Source organism: Crotalus tigris, unplaced genomic scaffold, assembly GCF_016545835.1.
Source record: "Crotalus tigris isolate CLP2741 ecotype Arizona unplaced genomic scaffold, ASM1654583v1 scf7180000017873.753527, whole genome shotgun sequence".
Classification (NCBI taxonomy): domain Eukaryota; kingdom Metazoa; phylum Chordata; class Lepidosauria; order Squamata; family Viperidae; genus Crotalus; species Crotalus tigris.
Genome location: NW_024096692.1, coordinates 574,068 through 599,477, shown reverse-complemented (window position 1 = coordinate 599,477; position 25,410 = coordinate 574,068). Strand labels below are relative to the sequence as shown.

At 34.9% G+C, this 25,410-nt stretch overlaps 1 protein-coding gene across 11 annotated transcripts in view; it reads right to left on the bottom strand.

Annotated features, from left to right (window-relative positions):
• Positions 1 to 25,410, bottom strand: part of THSD7A (thrombospondin type 1 domain containing 7A) — a 327,958-nt gene that overhangs the window by 82,143 nt on the left and 220,405 nt on the right. For all 11 annotated transcript variants that reach the window (XM_039343800.1, XM_039343804.1, XM_039343803.1 and 8 more), the window contains one exon: positions 24,020 to 24,223. In XM_039343800.1, coding sequence (XP_039199734.1) covers positions 24,020 to 24,223 — 204 coding nt within the window. The remainder of the gene's footprint in view (positions 1 to 24,019; positions 24,224 to 25,410) is intronic.

The following is a 25,410-nucleotide window of genomic DNA, read 5'->3' as shown; positions in this document are numbered from 1 at the left end:
GGATGTTGTAGAGGGCCCAGTGCCTGGAATATTATATTAATTATAATTGATGCCATGATTGTATATTGTATTTCTGTTATTCTATGTTCTTTGTTACTATTTTTGTTTCAGTGGTTCTTGCTTATGTATGCTATTTAGAGACTAGCCTTTAACAAAGAGAGTTATACATTCATTAAAAATAAATAAAACCCCCAAATTTTACTAATTTGTATTCCTCCAGATAAGAGTCCTTTGGTCTAATCACTAAGGGGCCAGGCTAGAAAGCAGGGCAGTTAGAAAGTTAGAAAGTAACTTCCATCTTAGCCAGGAAAGTCCTCTGGGTGACTGAGCCGGTCCCTTTCTCTCAGCCCAACTCACTTCACAGGGTTGTTGTGGGGAAAATAGGAAGAGGAACATATTGGAAATGTTCAGTGCCTTGAGTTATTTGTAAAAAATAATAATGGCAGGCTACAAATAAATAAAATAACAACATCAACAACATTCATTGTATTCCAGACAATATGACCCTAACATTATAGGTATCCTGGCAGAGGTAATCTGTGTTGAAGATGGCTGGTGGACTAATGGAAAAGATAATATCTCTGTACTGTCATAGCCTTCATTTTTTAAAAAGTTTTTATTATGGTAGTTAATGTCTTAATACTTTATATTTATGGTTTTAGTTGTAAGTTGCATTATAGAGTGATAGAGGCAGCAAACAAATTAAATAAATAAGTAAATAAATAGCATTATGGGATTTTTAGTCTAATGTACCTGGAATGCAGCAGTTTGGGTAAGGTTCCAATATATATGGATGAAAAGTTCAGTGACATCATGTATATATTCCTTGGTGGAAATTCAACCAAGAAATTGCAAAGTCATTAACTCTGAGCCAGAGTTAAATCAGCCCAGATCATTATACTGCAATTATGAAGTTATTTCATCTGATCAATTATTTCATCATAATACCTACGGTAATAGAATTGCACTCAAGATGTTCGATATGGCACACAATATGCTATGCTACAATAACATTTTAAAAAAATACAATATTCCAATATCACATTCAAGATAGGAGTCAATACTGATAAATAATTGCTTATTGTCAAAGCTGCTCAGAGAACTGGAAGAAGAAAATACATTATAGTTTTTTTCTTTATGCGAAACTGCTGGCCTTAACATTTTAAAAGAAGTAAAATGTTGAACAAATATGTTGGCAACTGAAAGAGAAGAGGTGCTTTCTTTCTTGATCGCACTGATGTATGATGACATTTTAGCAGCTGGCAGGGAGACCTCTGTTTCTCTCTTGATGCACATACAACACAAAAATATGAAAGATCCTGTGGGCAAAAAATGCTAGTACTCCTAAAGTCTTCAAAATCATTAATTAGAAAGAAGTTTGATTGTCACATAGAAAACAATCAACTGCATCTGTTGGCAGACTCTTTAAAAATTGATTTCATGTTTAAACAGGATAATATTGTCGTGGATTGCCTATTAAGAAAATATGTTCAGATCTAGAGCATGCCATGGTAGGTATTATCTAATTACAAGTAATGAAATGAAATGAGGCATCTCTTAATAACACTTACTTAAAGCTTATTGGGAGTTTATACTACTGAGGTAATTTTTTTCCCTAATGTTTCATAAATGATATGAACAAATTGACCTTTGTGGGCATTTCATCTTATAACATCACATCTTACTAGGGAAAATCATATGCTGCCAAAACAATTCCACTATAGCAGGGGTAGGCAACCTGGCTCAGGAATTCTGGGAGTTGAAGTCCACGAGTCATAAAAGAGCCAAGGTTGCCTACCCTGCACTATAGTGATTACATGAAGCGATAGAAATCCAAGCAGACAATAGCTGTGGTGGGTAGCATAGCTGTTTTATAATATGGTAAAAATCTAACAGATGACATGACTCTGCATGTACATAAAAACATAAAGCATGCTCTCATGAGCTTTTATTTAAAAGTCATGTTTTGAAACAAATCATACTAAATCTTCTCCCTATCTTTCTTTTTAAAAAATAACTGTGGGCAGTTATCCACTGCCACTCAGTCTTCATCTACAAGCATGGGATTTGCTGTATATTAACTTCAGTGGAAAAACAACTACCGGGAGATCAAATAGCATAATACTATTCAAAACTTAGACTAAGAAAACTGGTGGGGAGAATGAAACCAGTCTGAATAAGCTAAAATAACAAAAAATGGAAGGGTATTTCGATTCCCACCATGGATGAATGGCTACAAAAGTTTATGGAGTTAACAGAGATGGCTAAATTGACCATTTTGATATTTAAAAAAGAGTATAAACCTTTTGTTTCTACTTGGAAACCACTTCTGGACTTTGTGTTTGAAGTGGGGAAAAATGAAACTTTGATTTTGGGTTTCACTAATTAGATTGATTTGCTGTTATAGAAATAGCTAGTTTGTACTATTATGGAAAAGTAAAAAGTTGAGGTTCAATATTAATGCCCTATTCTATTGCAACAGAAAGAATAGGAAGCTAATGTCTTTTTTTCTCTCCCCCTTCAACACTTCTCTCTTTCTCTTTCCCTCCTCTTTGTTTCCTTCTACTTGCTTTTGTATTTTTGTATTTTATACTGTAAGCTAATAAAAAATAACATATAGGAAAAAAGCTAAAATAACTTGACCAGTAATAAATGCATTTTATTGACAACGTAAGATAAACTGATGTTCCCTTTCCAACTGGAGATAACATAATATGTCATCTCCATAATATGCCATCTCCAGTTGGAACTGCAGTGGCAGAACCAAACTGTGTCATCTCCAGTTGCAAAAAGTGTCTAAATGAAAAATAGGTTACTGGAGAAACATTTCATTGCTGTCTGAAGTAGTCATCTACATTTTGGCAACCCAGATCTGAGTACCTAGCAATATGATACTGTTATACATTTTATTCTATGGCAGAGCAGAGGACTATTTGCTGCCATCTTATGGTCATCTAGATTTTTGCAAGCTTTTCCTATGAGTCCTAATATAGCTGTTATGAGGTTAACTACAATAAGGTGATTTTGATTGAACAATCTCTCTTTTTTCAGATAATGCTAAGTAGAAACCTAATAATAACAGAAACAACTGTTTCAAACTATTTTTTAAAATGTTCTTCCTCTTTTAAATTTTATTTGCATTGTTCCAGGAAGATTTATTTACATTTGATTTAATAGGATACTATTCTGTTGTTAAGGGAATCAAAAGTATTGCGATAAAATCTAACAATACTTTTAAATAAGAACATAGATATACAACATACTAATTTATGAATAGTAAATAAAAATAATAATAAAAGCATTTCAATGAAGATTGAGGAAGATTACTTTAGAACATATCAAAACAAATTTGAATATGCTTTTTCCATTAATGACTAAAACCTCTAGAAATAAAGTTAAATTGAATTCCCACATAAAATCACTTATCCTTAGATTTGGCTGACTGCTGCATCTTGTAGAGTACAAAAGTATCATTGGGAAAACAAACTAACCCTTTCTGTTGCTTTCAAGAAAATAAATAAGCTCAGCTACTTTAATTTATAAATACTTTCAGGGTATACTCTGAGGCCAAAGTAGCAACAATAAGTGATTGATGGAGAGCAGCAAGATCCAAGTATGTCAACTCTCAGAAGACCCTTTAATTTGAAGGTCATAACTGTCAAGGTTTATGCAGTTCCATATAAAACATAATGCCAATTTCCATGACATTACTGGTCCATTAGCATCTCATTAGTGTGGAACAATAAATAATTTTTAAAATTACAAAATGAAATTGTTGGTGAAATCAGCTAACTTAATAATCACGATACAAGGAGTTTGGAGGAACTACAAGCTAATAATAATAATGAGTGTACTTATCAATCTGTTGAAATTTTGATTTTGGATAGAAATAAGAATGTCTCAAGACTCATAGACCTTAATATCCATTTCATATATAAGCAAAGATGGAAATTATTCCTTCTTAACCTAAGAAATTACTACCTCTTTGTTACAGAAGCATTTGAAAATGGAAATATAATACCATAGTCATTTTTCTGCTGAATATTTTATTAACTGTATACCAAAACATTGTACAGAAAAAAGTATGGCAATTCAGAACGGATGCAATAAAAAAACCCAGAATATTCCAAATTTAGTGTGTTATGAGAAAAAGAATGTATTTATACAACAAACAGAATACATTTCTTCTCAGTTAATAAGTAGTTTATTCACAGAGTGTTCTCTTATGGGATGGCCCGGCCAATACAGAACAAAGTATTCTATTATTACCAGAATTCTCTAATTTTTCCAGATTATGTTATTTTCCATTAATAATCTTTCAATTTCCACACAAAATTTCTTTAGAAAAAATAGAAAAAATCTATTGAAACATTGAACAATGCTTTCTGGTGCTATTAGAACACTCTCCTTGTAGAAACATGATTAAATATTTATACACACAAACAGAGAGAGAGAGAGGGAGAGGGAGAGGGGGAGGGGAGAGAGAGAAAGAGGGAGAGAGAGAGAAAGAGAGAGAGAGAGACACAGAGAGACAGAGAGACAGAGACAAAGAGAGACAGGGAGAGAGAGGGAGAGAGAGAGAGGGAGAGATGATATTGTTGCCATTACAGAAATTTGGTGGGATGAAACCCGCAAATGAAACACACAGCTAGAGGGATTTAAATTATTTAAAAGAAACAGACCAAATAAAAGAGGAGGTGGAATTGCTCTCTATATAAGAAATAACTACATCTCTACAGAAACAGAGCACAACAACTTGTTTTGAATGCACTGGGGTCAATATAAAAAAGGGGGGGGGATGACATTGCCATTGGTGTATACTATAGGCCACTCAACCAAACAGAGGAAATAGATGAACTTTTTTGCTAGTCAGTTAACTAAGGTATGTAGGAAGCACATCACAATAGTAATGGGGGACTTTAATTACCCTGACATCAACTGGGAGACAAATTCTGCACCAAGTGGAAGATCAAACAGATTCCTGACAAACCTAGCAAACAACTTTGACTTCCAAAAAATAGAGAAGTGAACTAGGGGATTAGCCATATTGGACTTAATTCTCACTTACAGAGATGAATGATAGAAGGTGTTAAAGCCACAGGAACCTTGAGGGGGGGAGTGATCATGCAATATTGGAGTTCAACATTATGGAAGCACAAACAATAGAACGTAGTTAAACTAGAGTCTTGGACTTTAAGAGAGCTAATTTCAATAAACTTAGAGAGAGCTTGGAAATCCACAAGGGGAAAACAACTCAAGAAGTTTGGAAATTTTGAAAAGTGAGATTATAAAAGCTCAGTCTACCACATTACCAATGAAGAAAAAAATAACAGATCTCAAAAGAAACCAGCATGGCTGTATAAAGAACTCTTTGATAAACTGAAAGACAAAAAGGACAAGTATAAAAAATGGAAAGAGGGACACATAACTAAGGCAGAATATCAGCAAATAGCCCGAGCCTGCAAAGATGAAGTGAGGAAAGCTAAGGCTCAAAATGAACTAAGGCTTGTAACAAAAGTCAAAAATAACAACAACAAAAAAGAGCTTCTTTCAAGATGTAAAAAACAAGAAAAACATTAAAGAAATTATCGGTCCATTAGTGGGAGAAAGCGGCAAGAAGGTGACAAGCAACAAGGAGAAAGAAGAAGTACTTAACTCATTTTTTTGCATTTTTACACAAAAGGAAAAAACAGTCCAATCTATCAAAAACAGTACCATAAAAAACAGATTAGAAACACAAGTTAAGACAGGCAAGAAAATGGTAAGTGAGCACCTGTCCACCCTAGATGAGTTCAAATCACCAGGACCAGATGATTACATTTCAAGGTTCTCAAGGAACTGGCAAATGTGATTTCAGAATCACTGAACTATATTTTTCAAAGATCCTGGAACACTGGAGAACTACCCAAGGACTGGAAAAGAGCTGATGTAGTTCCCATCTTCAAAAAAGGAAAAAAATGGATCCAGGACACTATAGACCTATCAGCCTGACCTCAATAGCTGGGAAGATTCTAGAAAAGATAATCAAGCAACAAAACAGCAAACACCTCCTAGAGGCAAACAAAGTCAATACCAAAAGCCAACATGGGTTTGTCAAAACAAAGTCAATACCAAAAGCCAACATGGGTTTGTCAAAAACAGATCATGCCAGACAAACCTTATTGCATTCTTTGACCAGGTGACAAAATTAGTGGACCAAGGAAATGCTGTGGATATAATTTACTTGGACTTCAGTAAGGCATTTGATAAAGTAGACTACAACCTACTACTTGATAAGAAGGAAAAATGTTGGTTAGAAAACATCATCACCAGATGGATTCCTAGCTGACTGACCGACCGTACTCAGCATATGATTCTGAATGGAACTGCATCTACATGGAAGAAAGTGGGTAGTGGGGTACACAGGACTCTGTTCAGGGCCCAGTGCTCTTCAACATCTGGCAGGAATAGCCAACACTCCAGAAGATAGGGTTAAGATACAGAAGGATCTGGACAGATTTGAACATTGGGCACTATCTAACAAAATGAAATTCAATGGTGAAAAAATTAAGGTTCTACATTTAGGCAAGAAAAACCAAATGCCCAGGTACAGTATAGGTCAGTGGTGGCAAACCTATGGCATGCATGCTAGAGACAGTATTCAGAGCCCTCTCTGTGGGCACACGTGCTGTCGCCCCAGCCCTGCCTCCCCCTGTAGTCCCTCCTCACCAGCATCCTCCCTGGAGGAGAGTCGCCCCTGGGCACAGACCACATGGAGCAGCACAACCAAGCACATGGCAGCAAGGCAGGGGGACAAGACTCCAACCTCATGCCCCATCACACACAGATGATGTGCGGAGTGTGGAGGATGTGGCCACCATGGCACTGATGGGGTGCCTGGGCGATCTGTGGTGGGCCGTGGAGGCAGTGACTGGCCCTGTGGGTGGGGTGGGGGATGGGGCAGGGGGCACAGCAGTTTTTGGGTACTCGGTCTCTAGAAGGTTCGCCATCACTGGTATAGGTGGTACCTTGCTCAATAGTAGTAACTGTGAGAGGGATCTCTAAATCCTAGTGGAAAATCACTTAAATATGAGCCAGCAGTATGCTGTAGCTGCCAAAAAAGCCAACACACTGCAAGACTGCATTAACAGAAGGATAGACTCAATATCATTTGAAGTGTTAATACCACTTTACAATGCCTTGGTAAGGCCACACTTGGAATACTGCATCCAATTTTGGTCAACACGATGTAAAAAAGATGTTGAGACGCTAGAAAGAGTACAGAGAAGAGTAACAAAGATGATTAGGGGACTGGAGGCTAAAACATATAAGGAACAGTTGCTGGAATTTAATGAAGAGAAGGACGAGGGGTGACATAATAGCAGTGTTCCAATATCTCAGGGGCTGCCACAAAGAAGAGGGAGTTAAGCTATTCTCCAAAGCACCTGAAAGCAGGACAAGAAGCAAGGGGTGGAGACTAATCAAGGAGAGAAGCAATCTAGAACTAAGGAGAAACTTCCTGACAATTAGAACAATTAACCAGTGGAACAACCTGCCTCCAGAAGCGATGAATGCTCCAACACTGGAAGTTTTTAGGAAGAAACTGGACAGCCATTTGTCAGAAATGGTATAGAGTTTCCTTCCTGAGCAGAGGTTTGGACTAGAAGACCTCCAAGCTTTCCAACTATTATTATTATGGATCATCGCACAGTCAGCCAGATGTTCAGACTGGATTTGGCATTTTGTCTACCTATCGAGTCCTTACCCAGGACCTGGGATAGGCAGATGTGGATGTTTGATGGTATTACAGATATCATCGCAGGATGGAAACAGTTCCTAGTAAGGCCGCTTTTTGCAATTGACTAATAGCGAATGTGCCTATGACTATTGGTTTAATTTTATCGTTTTCTATGACTTTCTCTATTTTATGATCCCACCAGTTCTTGCTTACAGGCAAATGATAATTCTTGCAGATCTTCCAATGCACCATTATTGCTACTTTGTCATGCCGCTGCTTGTAGTCAGTCTGTGCAATCTTCTTGCAGCAGCTTACTAGGTGGTCCACTGTTTCTCCAGCTTCTTTGATTATTGTTGTTGTTGTTGTTGTTGTTGTTATTATTATTATTATTATTATTATTATTATTATTATTATTCTTACTACTACTACTACTACTACTACTACAACACTATACTATGCACACCGCACACTTTCTCTCTCTCTTAAACTATAAGCCTAAAAATATTTGTGAAGTAGCCCAAAGTTTCTCTTAAAGAGATTATTTAATGATGATATTTTTTAGAAGCAAACCATACCAAGTTTATGCCTGTTAGCTCTATGGTTTTCATGAATTCTTGATTCCTATTCATCCCTTTTAATAAGTTTCATAAGCAGCATCTGTCTTTAATTAACAATCTTAATTAATTGATAGTTAATAATCTCAAGTAATTTCCTTTCAAAAACTTAAGTAACATTTGCACTTTCAATTATAACAAACATTAAACAGTTTTGTTTGATGCCTTGTAATGATTTCTGAAAAGAAATTTTCTATATCTATGTTATCCAACTTGACAATTTCTGGAAGTTCAAAACCATACATCTAGATGTTGCTTAGACTGGGAAAATTCCACTCTAGATCTTTAAATCTAATAGTTCAGTTTGTGTTAAAATCAGTCAAATTTATTTATTTATTTTAGTATTGGATAACTCTGGATAAAATTCTGGGGACCAAATCTTTGTGTCTGTTCCATGAATGCCTCCAAATAAACTTCATAATTGACAATCCACTCTGGTTAGCACTTAGATAATAGAACACTTGGGATTTCTAAAACTATTGACTAGGCTGTGAACTCAAAGGATACATATTTCAAAAGAAGTCAACAGAGAAACACTTTTGGAGCAGGTCTTGATCTTTTTTCAAGATAGAAGTAGTAGAATTTACCAAAATATTTTTTTCAGCCACATTTTGATTTAAATACATCTCTGCATCACCTATTTATATCTAGAAGCAGGATACTGTAAATTCTCATACAAAACTCTGCACAGCTATAAATATATCAGAAGAGTCCTATTGCCCTATTGCCTAATGAAATAGAACAAAGGGCGAGAAATATAACTGATAGCCAATGCATGATAAGGTATTCCTTAGCCAATACAAATTATACAAATTGAAGAAAGTTCTTTTTCTAGCTACTGCAAGGAAGAAGATTGTTTTCTCCTTATGACAGCTAAATATAAAAGAGTTGGAAAGGTGCATAAAATCACCACCTTACAATAATAATTACTGATACCATAGGTTGAGAACCATGTTAGTCTATACTAGCAAAAAACAAACAAACAAACAAACAAACGCAAGCTAACTCACAAAAGCTTATGATTTTTGACATCTTTTGTTAACAAGAAAAAGGGCTATTGGACTCTTTTAAGTAATAAACTCTTTGGGTTCCATTCAATTTAGGAAACATTTCTGGTGATGCTTTGTGAGAAGAATTACATTAAACATGCAAAATTCACATCTGACCATGAATGCAGATCTCTGGAGAATACAAGGGAAGCATCAACATCTAGGAGGGAGGGGCAGCTGGAAACATCCATTATCAGCCCAGAGAAGGCTGATGATTGTTCTAATGACCCATGCCAACATTAGTGACTCTATGGTGTTAATCCCACTCAAATTTCTATTTTATCCCCTTTGGTTACCAGTCAGTAGAGTCTTTTCTGAGTTAATTTCTATTCCTACTGACTCTATTGATACATCCAGTAGTTTCTGTGGCAGAATGCTCTTCCATTGTTTTTTACCTTTTTGGGAGAGGGGCTTCCCATCTTGCTTAAATCTCAGGAATTTCCAAATGATTTTGCATTCAGCTACTAACCAAATGTGATTCATTTTAGTTGTATCAAGTTGTTCAAATAGATTACCAGGTTTTTCATTACCTAACCATAATCTCTGCTCACAAAAAATAATGATGAAAGCTGTATTTTTTTCAGCTCCATCTTACCTCCCCCCCTCCCTAGCAGTAGCTTCACATACACTAAGGGAAATATTTGTACTTCCTTCTTATGGATTTTCATAACAAAATAAAGCGTTTTCAAAGTCCAGCATCCTCTTGCTGATGCTGAAGGCAATAGATAGCTATGATAACCAATAGAAATCAATAGCTTTATAAAAGTTATCTAGGCAAATATCCATTATTTGTTCTTTCAGCTAAGAATGTTCTAGCTTAATTGTGATCCATGTGCATAAATGCTTTTTATTCTGTTATGAACCTCTCAGCAATCACATTTATTGGATGACCCCAGGCTCTACTTTCTGAGACAGGGATTATTATCTTGTCCTTCATTATTATTCTGAGAAACAGATAAATAAACAAAAAAGATATAATAACATTTCCCAATAGAAAGACAATACCATACCATCTGCTAGCCATACAGAAAGGCTATATTAAGTGTTTGCAAGAAACAGTTGTCACAACAATTTTGAAAATGATTCAAAATCTAAATTTTCAGGCTTTCAAGATTCCTCAGACCCTGAAAGATTGATCTGTTTCAGCACCAATGTTTCATTGGGGAAATTTTGGGTCTAGACTGATAGAAGTACTAATTTGTTTTCTTTTTGTAAAATATTGGAACCAGGATCAATCTAAATAGTACCATGTGGTTTAATCATCCTTTTATAATCAACTAGCCACTATTTATTTAGAAGCCCAACAGAAGAAGATGATGATTTTCATGTTACCAGCTAGGTTGGCACACAATTTATTAATTAGTTAATATGAATTATTTAGCAAGTCTTAGGACCAATAACAAGGAATTGTTTGGTCATTGGACACATTTGTGGAATAGTAAAATCTGATTTGGCATTTTAATGCTTGCACATAGCTTTCAATTGTATATTAATTAATTGTGATGTGATTTCCCTCTCTTACAAGTTAAGCAATTTCATCTTCTGAATTTTGTTGATTCCATTAATATACCAGATCATGAATGACATCTTCATTCTACAGCTATTTTATATGGATGATTTTTCTGAGCACATAACAACATTGCTCAACTTTTAATATTTGTGTTGAATTTTCTTGCACTGAATCCTGTATATTGGTTTAGAGACCATATGAAAATAGTGAATGCCACCATCTGATTATGTGTGAATAATCTTGGGAGACAAAAGAGAGCAGCTGAAGTCTAGGCAAAAATCAGTCAAGAGATATCTTAGCCCACAGAAAGAATGAGGGTATGGGAAGCAGAAGGGAGCTTCTTAAGTTCTCTGGAAAGTAAATATGAGGAAGGGAAGAAGTGCTTTCATACTTGCAAGATTCTGTTCCTGTAAGCTTATAATAAAGGTAGTGCTAATATTCATAGTTTTGTTTTCTTATCTGACTTTCTTACCAAAGATCTGACATCCATCTCACAACTTTTCCATGAGAACACAGAAGCACTGGCCATGCTGTAAGTTGCTGTGCTGTCATGGGTTGAGACAAATTCTGTCCCAACTGTTCTTTTAGTTGCATTAGATATTTGTAAACAGATTATCTGTATATCCATTTGCTTCTAGTTGTGCAACAATACTTCAGCTAGGTGCTTGGTGGATAGAGATGTATTCTGGGGATTGGAGGCTATTTCTACAATTCCAAGTGGAATCTTCTGCCTCTCTCAGGAAGAGAGTAGGAGGTTTGCAAGATTGTGTTACTATAATCTTACAATAAAGATGATGTTAATACTCATAATTTTGGTTTCTTGTCTGGACTCCTTCAAAGAACTGGCAGATCTCCCCTAGCCTTTAACAAAGAACAAATAGCTTGAATATTTTTATTTATGTGTATATGTATATTTTATATATCTGTATCTATTTATCTAACTGTCTGCCTATCTGCCTATCTGTCTATCTATCTATCTATCTATCTATCTATCTATCTATCTATCTATCTATCTATCACTCAATCACCACAGTATACTGATATATACTGAAATATAAGCCACGTTGCGTAAGAAATATCTGGCATACTGGAAACAGCAATTGTTGGGGGGAAATGCTGATGTGACTCTTCTCATAAACACCTAGAATCTTGATATGCATAAATAGAAATGGTTCTGCAATCAATATTTGTTGACCTAACCTGTATATGATAAAAACTACCACAGCATTTTATATCCTATACCTTCGGGCTTTCCCTGAGTGAGCTGGCAGCTATTTGAAACATTTTCAGAATTCATTTGTTAATACGGTCATCCTGAGAAGGATAAGGATCAGTGAACACTAGTGTATTGATTATAACCAAGAACAATAAACTACTTCCATTTCTGGAGTCAATCAAATGACATTTTGGTAAAAATGAAAAGGGAAAATAAAGTAAGTTTGAAAACTGCCAGAAACTCAGTTGGGAATAAAATCAATCTGAGTCATTGAAGCAGGACAGATCAAACTATCAGAAGAGTTGGCAATAATGAAATCAGATCAGAGAAATGAGAATAAATACTGATTGTGCTAATGTGGAAGTTTATATTGCCTATAATTCTTAGTATGTTTCTGACTACAGTAATTCTGAGAAAATTATAATAATACATTTTTGCCCCTAGTGTTAAAAAAATTATTGTTATAATTTGACTTGCCATCATTAACCTATCATTCAGACTTATTTGACTCTTAAAGTGGGCCCTATCCAACAAAAGGCAATTCAGTTGTAAGAAAAGTAAGGTTTTACACTTAAGGGGGGGGGGAATCCAAATGCACAAGTATGGAATAGATGGTATCTCATTCAACAGCAGTAACTATGAGAGGGATCTAGATGTCCTAGTAGACAGCCACTTAAGTGTGAGCCAGCAGTGTTCTGCAGTTACCAAAAAAGCCCATGCAGTCCTAGACTTCATCAACAAAGGAATAATAGCAAAATCACATGAAGTATCAGTACCACTATGTACTGCTTGGGCGACACTATGCTTGAAACACTGCATCCAATTCTTTTTTCTACAAAAAAATATGTTAAGACTCTAGAACAAATGTAGAAAAAAACAAAGACGGTTAGGGGTCCAGAGGCTTAAAACTTATGATGAATGGTTGCAGGAACTGGGTGTCTCTAGTAGTTTAACAAAGAGAAAGACTAGGGATGACATTCCAGTATCTGAAAGGCTGTCACAAAGAAAGAGGAAACAACCTATTCTCCACAGCAACTGAAGGCAAGAGAAGAAAAAAAAATGGATGAAAACTTGTCAAAGAGAGATCCAACTTAGAATTAAGGAAAAATTTTCTGACAGTGAAAACAATTAATCAGTGGAATGGCTTGCCTTCAGAAATTGTGGGTGCTCCAACACTGGAGGTTTAAAAAAGAGATTGGGAAGCTATTTTTATATAATGACATAGGGTCTCCTTCTTGGGCAGAGATGTGATGCTGTCTAAGTCATGTAACAGAGGCTGAATATTTGGATGGAAAAGAAAAAAAATCACAGTAAACCTTACTAAGACTGAGTGTCTATGGGTATTTGGGTCTGCTGGTGCTGGGGATCTGTCCTCATTAGCTCTAAGTAGCACTGCACAACTTATTTAGGTCTGGTGCACAATTTGGAGATCTGTCACTACTATTGGAACTCTCCTTCATTGCTGTAGAGTATATGATCATATTAGCTAGACTCAAGCAACAATCCAGCTTTTTCTGTTAATTACTTGAATTTTTCTAAATGTTTTTTAAAGACACTCCCACATGCAATACATTATAATAATCTATCTGGAATCAGCAGAAAGATATGGTTCTCTATCTGCTGGGTCTCCTAGCAACAGGGGGAGTGTCAAGTTTGGCTAACTTGGTCTCAAGAGCAGGCAGACATTGGTGGATTCTCCATCTCCTGTGCTGGAGAAAGATATGGTTCTCTATCTGCTGCTAATAAATGTCTGATACCCTCAGGATTATATGTATTCAGCAATACCACACAAATTGCATATTTGGCACTGAATACAACATTTATGCGCCAATAAATATCTAAATAAAGAAATAAAAGATGTTGATAGTGAACCAAGAAGAAAAATCCTGGTGATAATTAATTGTCCTTTTTAATACAATAGGAAAAGGTAAAGTTAAAGGTTTCCCCCTGTACAATTATTTCCAATTCTAGGGGGCAGTGATCACCTCCATTTTTTAGCCAAGGGATCCAACACAGAACTTTGTTACTTTCCTACTGAAGTTAAATTACCTATTTATCTATTCAAATCTGCATGTTTTCAAACTGGTCGATGGGCAGAAGCTGAGACAAGAAACATGAGCTCACCCTACCGTGTGACACTCGGCTCTCGAACTATGCCACTTTTTCAACTGACAAGCTCTGTGTCTTTAAATACTGAGGTATTTCCCCATTTTCAAACACTTAACTAATAGATAATTGGATAAGATAGAAAATTTGTTTCTACTCAATCAAACTTATTACTTCCAGACTGAATCATTCCCTGAACAAAGGTAATACATTTTACTGGCAAATGTACAAAAATATAACAGCTCATGGGTGAGTTTATAAAAGTGTTATGGATTCACAAAATGTATATAGCCAGCTTGTGTCTCAGTTGTATAGAAATTGGGTTGAATTACTCTGTAGGTCTAGTACCAGTCTTCTATTTTAATATAAAAATGGGATTTCAACTTATAGTCCAATCCACTCCTAATTTAACTCCATTTCTTTTTCTTATTTTCAAAATATCTTGCATATCAAAATTAAAACATTCAAGAGTTAGGAAACAGCAAGGACTTGAACTAAGACAGGTCCTGAAACTTAGGAGAGAAGATAATATTGTCCCATGGAATTAAATCCTTATATTCAATTGTGTATCTTGCTGCATCAGTATGATGAGATAAAACATTTGCTGTCAGCTTTTCTATATTTTTCTTTATAAAACCTTTTGCTACTTAGTCATATAATCCAGCTTCATCTCACCAAGAGTAACCTTACTAGATTCATGATCTGCATCCATTACTACCTCTATCTCTTCATATAAATTCATCAGAAGTTTTAATTTAAGTTTAGTTTAGTGTCAATGTGGTAACAAAGTCAATTTAAGGGAAAAAAAACCAGGAAAATAACGAAAAACAAAAAAAGGAAAAACATCTCAGAGATGACAGTGAATAATATTCTGTTTTGGATTCATGTATTTCAGAAAATTTAAAGAATGATTTCACACTAATCAGACCTTGAAATGAAAGAATCTCAATGAAAGAAATGTCAAGTAGGCAGCAAGTAAGCACTAGATGAAAGAAAATGATTATCAAAAATAAAAAGCAGGTGTATGAAAATGCTTTAAACAATGCAATTTATAACAACTCAGTATTTTGAGACTTGAAAACTTGAAAGATCAATTTCCACACATAATAACAAGACACATTCATAAGTGAATTCTCTTTTGATTATTATGTAGTGCCTTTCTTCCATATCACTTTTGATGTTTGTCCTCTCTATTTAAAATAATGACTCCCATGGCTCAATCAGGAATGAGTTGATATTCACAAGGTTTCTCTGTGAGTATTCATTAAGAGCTCCCAATTTGTAAGGCATACTGAGGATAAGTTGCATATGCTTCCTGTCAGACAGTCTTATGGAATTGCTTACTAGATTTCTATATTTTTTTCTCAGTGCCCAATTGTCCTTGTCTGGATTCAGGATCTAAGCAAGATTGGGTCTATTTAATACCTGGATGTGAAAGCCAATTTGGCTTAGTGGCTAGGTCACTGTCTTAGAAGATTTAAGATACTGGGTTCTAGTTGTCCCTTAGTCACAGAAACCAATTTAGTTACTGGTCATTCTTTTTCATCCCTGGGATCAAAATACTGACAAACTAACTTTCAAAAATTTTGCTAAAAACTTGGGGATTTGCATCTGTAGTCACCAAGAGCCATGTTTGACTCAGTAAACCATAACAATAATACTTGAACCAGAGATTATAGACTTTACCCAACCAAAGAATTCTGGAAGAAACCAATGGTAAATCATCTCTATATTGCTGCCATGAAAACAATACAAATGTGTCATGTAACTAGTAGGCATCAATTTCAATTCAAGTATAAATTTAACTTTTTATGTTTTGCTGCAGAAGATTAATATAGTTATCTGTCTTTATAATGTAATTATGTTCTATAATATCTCCATTTTATAAAAGTATGGCTCTGATTTTTTAATGAACAGGAAATATAAGAAAGAAGATGAGAATAAGCTATGGGTATTTAGTCATTTGCTGTGAGAAAGGTTGTTAGATTAAATAGGAATTATCTGAACCCAAACAGCAGTTTTTAGATCGTGATTTTATCTTGATTCCATCAGCTTATTAGCATTCAGCAATTGCAGAAATTCATGTGGAAAATGGCTGCAAATAAATTTAATAAATAAAATAAAATAAACTGCCCCTTTGCAAAATGAACGAATGAATAAATGAATGAAATCAAATTTTCCTGGAAGGAAAAGAAAAGGAAGTAAGTTGCAGAATTTATACCCATAAGATCAAAAAAGGCCTAATTACATCCTACAGAGCGTATATTTACAGGGTATATTGATAATCTCAACCTATACCACAATTTTATTATTATTTATATGGTACAATATAATTATGTGAAAGTTTGTTGCAAGCTTGTCCAAAGGACTTCAAATATTTTCAACCAATTATTTTCATTAGAAATATTTTCAAACAGTAGATTGTCCAGATTACTATATCAATTGCATGAAAGGTGTTTAAAAGGTCAAAAAGATGTTTAAAAGGTTAAAATTTCTCTCTTTTTTGCAGGGCTTTCAGGAGCTAGTGTTTTTTTTTTAATTTTTATTCAATAACAACAAAAGAAGAAAAAAGATTAAAAACATTGAACATGGTAAATCAGATCTGACAAACATCACAGTTCATATTCACAATTAGTTACTAATAAAAAATCTATACAATAACATCACTCTTATCTCAATCTTAACTTATCTCATTACAATGACTTCCATATTTTCCTCTCACCATCTATAGAATTTGTTCCAAATTTGGTAAAAATCCGTTTCATCCTGATTTTTAAGTCTTTTAGTTAATCTATCTAATTCTGCGCAGTGCATAATTTTATGAATTAAGATTTCCTCACTAGGTATAGCTATAGCTTTCCAGTTTTGAACAAAAACAATTCTTGCCACTGTAACCACATGAGTGAATAAATACATATCTTCTTTACTAACATTTTCTTCAAGAATTCCTAACAACAATGTCTCAGGCTTATACTGAATGTTTTGCATACTCATTTCTGTTACCCATTCCCAAACCATACGCCAATATCCCTGTGCTTCTTTACATGACCACCAAATGTGAAAAAAAGTGCCCCTTTCTTTTTTGCATTTCCAACATAAAGTATTCTTTGTACATTTTGGCTAATCTTGCTGGAGGGAGATGCCATCTGTAAATCATCTTATATGAATTTTCTTTATATGATGACCCCAATGTAATTTTAATATTTCGCATCTATACCTGCTGCCATTGATCCAAATTAATGTTGTGTGTAGTGTTTATGGTAAACATAACAGATACAGTGCAAGATTGCAGGCATCTTGTCTTTTCTTAGTGCTCCAGTAAAAACCTAATTTTTATTTCTAAATGTTTGTCTTATTAAAAAAACATATTGATTCTAATCAATATAATTTTATAGAGTTTTAGAAACTGAATCAATGTATTTAATGCAACAATTTATTTCAATGGAAGTGGGACAATCATTTGCCACTTGCATGGTCCAATCCTAAAAGACGTGTGGTTCTTTTTATTAGCTGGCAAACATCATACATTTTTTTAGTTGTCCATTTTTGTTTCAGTTCCATACCTGCCTCTCTTTGACCCTCACTACCCAAAATGCTACCTTGCAAAATATCAAAATAAAAGCATTTCTATAGTGCAATGAATATTACTGAGCTAAACCAAAATGCTGCCCTCCTCTTGCAAGATGGTGTATTACTGTAATTCACTTGGTGTCCGTAAAATATTGCTGATTTCATTGGAATGATAAAAGCAACACCATGTTGCAAATTCTGCCCTCTGCTGCCTGGGGATTTGACATATAAAAAAGGGGGGGTTGCATTATTATGTTGCTTTCATTACTTTGACATCCTATCTCTTACATGAAATCTCTTTTTTCGGGCAATGCCTAGCACTATAATAAATATACAAACTACTACAATAAATATGTCAATAGAAGACCTGTAGCAAAATATGAGTAGAACCTATATTTTCTAAACTGATGCTGAATAAATAAAAAGCATTATACTTATTGGTGGCTTTTCATTTTTTTAAACCAAAAAAAGAGACGTATGATAATATTGTTTAATCTTGGGGTGCACCATTTTACATTTGTTCTGCTACTCAGTAACATTAAGATAGCATGGAACTGCTATATAACTGATTAATTTTTAGTTCACCTTTATCCAAATAATATTCATAAGATGAAAATTATTAACAGCCCTGAGAAAGGGGATCCTTTTTCTTGTCTTTTACTCATCCCTGTAGCTGCCCTGAATATAAAAACAGAATGACAAATGCTTGCACCATTCCTTGTCAGCAAATTGGAATGATATAATAACATAACTTGGTGACAAAAACAGGAATAGGAACAACAGCAATTCATCAAAGCCCCTTATGGTGAGGAGTAACTCTCAGGTCTTTTTCCTGCCTGCTCCAACCAGGATTAAAATTCCAATTGCTACCCTCCACGGTGGAAGGAAATGGAAATCAGAAACTTTCAACAAGAGCACTGGAGGATAAATCTATTATCGCAGTATTGTCTGAATGGCTATAATGGCCTCTTTCTTTCCAACAAATTGAATAGACATGCTCATCCCTAATTGTACACAACACCCCCTCAGACACTGCTATTTGAGCTTAATTGTAAAATAAGAGACCTCAGGTTTAAATATAATATCCCAGCTAATTATATTTCAAATACATTAAATGATTCAGAGAGCAGGAGAAAAGAGATGCTGATCTGTTTTATAGGCTCAGTTTACGGTAAAACAATGAAGTTAACCATAGAGCAGTGCCCGTCTTGCAATTTAAAACACTGGCTTCTTGCAACGTGCTGCGAAGAAGCTTGGGGCAGAAAAACAGGCTGAGAATTACAATGACACTTAAAAGAACATATATCTCTTTGACTGTGTCTTATATCAGGTTTTGGTTTTAAAGTCTTGCTGTGTGTAATCTCATTAAGTTACATGCATTACTAGCTCTGGGAAGAGGTAACAAAACCAAGATCACTTCAGATAAAAGCTTTTTAAGTAAAGATCCTTTGCAGTGCCCACAGTGAAAGCTTGACTATGAATCAAGCGTTACCACTTTCCTTATATCCATGCACAGCTGTGCTGCATCATATGCAACAATTAGGCAAACTCCTTAATAGACTTCAACACAGATAATTTGCACACAGTCTCAAGCCTCAGAATATATATCATCTAAAGTCATTAGGAGCTAAATAGGACTTAGACTTGAGAGGGAAGGATAGCTTCCCTGGCCCTTCTTCATTACCAATACAGAAATATTTCCATCTAGTTCAGTTATATGCATATGCAAGTGATTAGTGCTCTGAAATTTCTAGAGGGATTTTCCTAGGATTTGATCTGAATCTGCAAATTGTGCATTCAAAGCATATGCTCTAAACTTAAAGGACTGTATGTCAATAACTATCTGACTGCTGAATTTCAAACCAATTCCTCAGCCATTGTGACCTATCACAGTTGTGAAAGGACATCAGAGATGGAATCATTCTTTTGATTATCTCTGGTTTCTCTGGGGGGGGGAAGACAAAATAGAGAAGGTGGTGAAGGAAAATACCACTGTCAACCAATAAACACACACAGAGAGAGGGAGGGAGGGAGGGAGGGAGGGAGGGATGGTGGGCGGGAGGGAGAGAGAGAGACTGAGAGACTTAAGAAGGCTGGCAGTTTCTTTCCCCATTTTATTCCCTTTCTCTCTGCTCCTTCTCTTCCTAACCATTTAACCATCTCTTTTGGGGAAATGTTCTCTTCAGAAATAGTTGCTTTCAAAAGATTGCATGGCATAAAGGCATTGAATGTGGCTGGATGAAAACAAGGACAATTAAGCAAGAATCTAAAATAGCTGCCTCAATTTTTTTACAGCAACATGAAGGACTAAATATATTCTTTTCTAATGAAGATTCCACATCATGTTATTTATTTTGAGCTTTCCCGTTAAGCAAATAGGCAAGACAAGATATGGTTTCAAAAGTTAGCATGCTATTCAAAATGTGTGATATCTGACAATCATCACTTCATTTGGCTGAAAAAAAATAAATAGTTTAACTTGGTGTAAAGCAAATTACTATTTCAATAGATGATGAATATTAGAGGTAACATGTCCTGAACAATATTTAATGTATTTATGCAAATTAATAAACAATTGTATTCATTAGTCTACCTTTATTAAAGTATGGACATGAACAATCGCAATACCAAAGGCTACAATCTTATTAGTTCTCTTATTTTTCAGTACATGAGAAAATGATATGAAAAAATAATAATAATCTGACATTATTAGGCAAGGAGGACAGAAATGATTAAAGGGGTAAACAAAATCGGAATTAGTTTAAATGTTGAAGATTTAAATTAGTTTAAATGTTGAAGAAGAACCATATCTACATATTCATATAACTATATTTTAGATGAACAGTCCAAAACATGAGCTACACATGAAACCTTTTCTCTTATCCATTTGTTAAGTAGCTCAATTAATGTTATGAGTAAAAGGCTGTTGTTCACATTGACTTATAATTAATACATCATCCTCCAAACCAATTCATAACTGAAATTCCAATGAGTTTCAGTGACATGGAAAGACTAAAAGTTAGATTACTAGAAAAATTTGGTACAGTTAATGTTGTTTTTGATGAGATGATAGAGATGATGAAGAGATGATATCTATGGTTTCCATCATTATATATTTCCAAAAGCTGTATTTCAGCAGAAAATGCAATGAAAGAAATGGCTAATTGAAATGGCAAACTTAGAATCCTGAGTCCATGTGAAATGTTCATCCACCACTAAACCCAACAGAGTTAAAGCAAGGGGTACTTTATAATAGGAATGCACACATTTTTTTTTCTGGGAGAAAATCATGACTTATTTTTTATTAGTAGTTTTAAGAGAGGAAATAGAATGACACTACTTGAAAAAATTAAATGTGTTTTCTGTTCATTTATACTTAATTGCAATTACAATTAAATGCAGTTAATATGATTACTCTCCAATAAATATTTAATAATTTATATCTTCCTTTACATTAAAAAATTACATGTTAACTACCATTTTAAAAGCTCAGTAGGGTTGCATTCAAGGCATTTAAAGTACTAAAGCTCTACTTTATAAAAGTCGGACATTAGAAATACATGCAAAAGGCGAAGTCGATATATCCTGAGTCTGTAATATAGACCTACATGCCACTACTTTTGCTGCCACTGGCACCAAATCATAAAACTACTTGAAATTTTTTAAAAAAAGAGTTCCCTAACTTTTTGCAGTCAACAAGGCAGATAATTTACTATAGTTTCTTCCCCTTCTCCAAATCCCCTGTTTTGGAATGGTTATTTTTGAAAAATTAAGTTTCTCCCTCTCCTTCTTTGTTATATCACCAAGCTTTTATGGAAAAAAGTGACAATTTTGTATTTGGAAGTTCCTAACATATTTAGTGTATTTGATAGTCATTTGAAATGTTCTTCTTTCAATCACTCATTTTTATGCTAAAATTGATTTGTAATATTTTGATAAATGTCCACTTGTATGAAAGATAGAGATATGCTTTGGATTTCTGCATCATCTTTTAGAGCAGCAATCAACTAGGCAAGCAAGGAATCATTATATTCTGTCAAATGTATACTTTATTTATATTAGACTATTGCCTATATTATTTTAAAAATATATATGTAAGGACAAAAAATAAGAAAAATATGTGCTTAGCTATTTACATAAAAATAAACTTTATAACTGAATTCTTAATTTCCCTAAATGAGACCCAATTCAGCTGTAAGTCAAATCTGAAACCACAGAACAAGACTACATTACAGATCTGTGTGCACCACTAATCAACTTCAATTCCCTCTTCTCAATTTAATTGTAAAACATTGGCGGAACAGTTAAATATGTACCGAGTGACCTTTAGCCTCAACCTTCTGAAGCATTTACAAGGCTTCTGGCTCAGAAGTGATTTGTACAATCACTTTCATTTTACAGACAGTTGGACCATCCAACCACATTACTATCAGAAGCGCTCATGACCTCAGCTTTTACAACAAGCTTCTGTTTGTGCAAAAACACTTCTAAGGAATTCCAGTAATTAGATGGGACACATACAATGCATCATACATAAAAGTGGGATAAGATTTCATTGTGTGGTTGTAGATTTAATTATGATTGTTTTTACCCCTCCCCCATAAATATTCTGTATTTAACTATCAGATACATTTGATCATCACTTTGATTTATGGTTTTGTCATTTTCCTATTTTCTTATTGTTCTGCAAATGATTTGGGAGTAGAAGTTTAGGGGCTCTATGTCTCTTCTATACAGAACATTTTTTTCAGTTGGTCTAAATTAGATCTTTTTGACTGGTTGATTATTTAATTTATGTCCACTAGAACCATTTTTTAAATCTCTTGACTACCATTTGATGGTTGTCCATATATTTATGTATTTATACAGTATATGCAGCCACTGGAAAACTACTGTTGAAGAACTGGCATTTGAAAAAGAATTTAACTATGGAGATTGGTGCAGCAGCTATAAATTCCCTAAGAATATTATGTGGGAGAAGTAATAAGGAATCTAACTTCTACAATTACACTAAGAACAAAATTCTCTGCAATGGTTAAGAAGGCTGTCTGCATTTGCTTATAATTATAATAGTTTGCTAGACAGTTGTTACAAGAAGTAGACAAAATGCAGTGTATGAAGGAATATCAGAGAGTAGATTACAATTTCACTGTCAATGCAGAAAATAAATAAAGAGTAAAAAGGACATCTCATAAGAACTTCCTGAGTCTCCCTTCCTATATCTGAAATCTGGGTAGCCTGAATAAGCTGCCAAGCCTTTTCTATAGTGGCCCCCATATTGTGAAAATAGCTTCTTTCAAACATAAAGTAGTACTCTCCATTCTGTTTGAATTATATTGGAATAAGAGCCTATTTGGTGTAGAGGTTGAGGTGCTAGCTTAGAAACCAGGAGACAACCATCAAACTACCATGACATCAGCATAAATGCTTCATTTATGGCAAAGATAAACTATAGTGATCATCCATAGCTTGTTCATAGTTTAAATTAATGTCTATCCAGTTTTAATTTCTTGAAAACAGAAAATCTATTGTTAAATTTTAGAATGTGAACAATCAATGTGTCAACACTGCAAATACTGTATATTCTTGCTTTGACAATATGCAGAACTGTCTGGTATTTTTGGGGTTAATACAGAGCAGAAGAGGGTGGGGGTAAAGCCCGGGAAAGAAAGAGGAAGGAAACCTTTGACCTTCACACTAATTGGATAATGTGATATATGGCAGCTAATTTAGGGAGGGAACATGCTGATAATTTAACTGCTCAGAGGAAAAGAACTTAGATCTTAGCATAGACTCTGTTATGCCTGTGCCAACATTTTGAATCAATAAAAGATTTTTAGGGAAATCAATGCCTGGAAGTTCTTTGAAGTGTTTCATTAGCCAGAATCATAACACAATGTATGTCTAATTTACACTAATTTCTAATTCACAGTTATTGATTTAAGATTAAGAAGTTGAAGATTAAGAAGATAGAAGAAAAATATATCCATGGTCCAGAGGTCCACATCGCAACTGGGTAGTTGTTTTAGGTTTCCTTCAACATATTGTCATTTCAGACCTTTAGTATTAATTCTATATCCTCATAGTAACTCTATTCTAATCTCATGGACAATTTCAATAGAATAGACAATAGAACTATCTAATGCTATATGCAAGACATGATATATGGTTATCATGCAATGGGTGGGAACCCTAATCAATGAATGACAAACCACAGGATCTAACTAGACAACTTACCATCGCTGCTGATGCAGACTACTTGAGGCACTTGTGTACCAGGTCCACAATCTTTCTCATTGTCTGGAATACACTCATCCAGGCTCACTATTTTCCATTCATAGCAAGAAGGCTCTTCACACGGGATCGCTTCAATCAAATGGGGACAGTTGCCAGTGCCTCCTGTGGGTTCATTTTTGATGCGACGTTTTCTTAATTTAAAACCTTAAGTTTCCAAAATAAGGAACAATTATTTGGTTTTACATATAAAACAAAAGCATTGATTTTATCCACTTTTAAATTCCATAACCTACAAATAGCTATTGTAAGTTATTTCTTATAATTGCATGATATCATACAACTAGGAAGGTAATTGTGTCACTCTTTATCCCCCAAAATCCCAATAATATATCAATCACAGAGGACACCAATGTTTCCTTATTGTTGCCCAAGGGACAAGCAGTAAATCAATCACTGTAGCTTCACTTCTTTTACTCTCACAACAGCCCTGTGGAGAAAGCTAAAATGAAAGAAAATGCCATTTGATAACCCATTTAGTGGGTTATGAAGATCTGTTCCTTTTGTCTTCCTGGGTTTAATCCGGTCTGAACTGTGATACTTCAATTATATAACCAAAGTTTAGGGATTTCCCATGTATTCAAAGCAAGCATGAATACAATTGATAATGCTCAGGTAACACGAACAACATGAAGAATGTGTTAAGAGGTGCCACAGCATGTGGGGGATGGTGCAAGTCAAGAAGAATGCATGGCAGCTGCATAGATGTTTGAGAGGTGCTACTCTGATCGAGGATAGCACATGGGGCAGGGGGCAGTGGAAAGAGTCTGACAGGGTGCCTAGAGTTGCTTGGGAGTGTGAAGAGGTGCTGCATGGCTCAATGTGGATGTGCATTAGTTTGTATGAAGTACTGTATAGGTCAGAGAAGATGCCTGAGGAGGCAGCACAGGTCAAGGAATGTGAAGGAGAGTAGCATGGACTGGAGAAGGTATGCAGGTACACACACACTGAAACTGGGGGAAGAAGTGAGGGATTGTGAGATTGACTGAAAAATTGTCATGGAACATTGAAAATGAGGATCATGTGATGCCAGCAATACCTCAGCAGTACAACAACAGTAGCAGTCACCAGTAGTGTGAAGCAATAGAACTTCCCCAAATTTCAGTCCTTTGGGCTTCATTGATCTCAAATTTCGGACACATTCTGTTAAGTTAACCCAGTTGAGCTAGGTTTGGTTCAAAAATTGTTGCCCTATGATACCTTGTTTAGCCCAATTATGGATCATGACAACAAGAGGTTTAGTAGTTACTAGATTTTCTGAGGGAAGAAAATTTGTTGCGGGATAAAAGAATAAATTGAGTCTGAAAAGCACAAAAACCAACATTAAGGTTGGG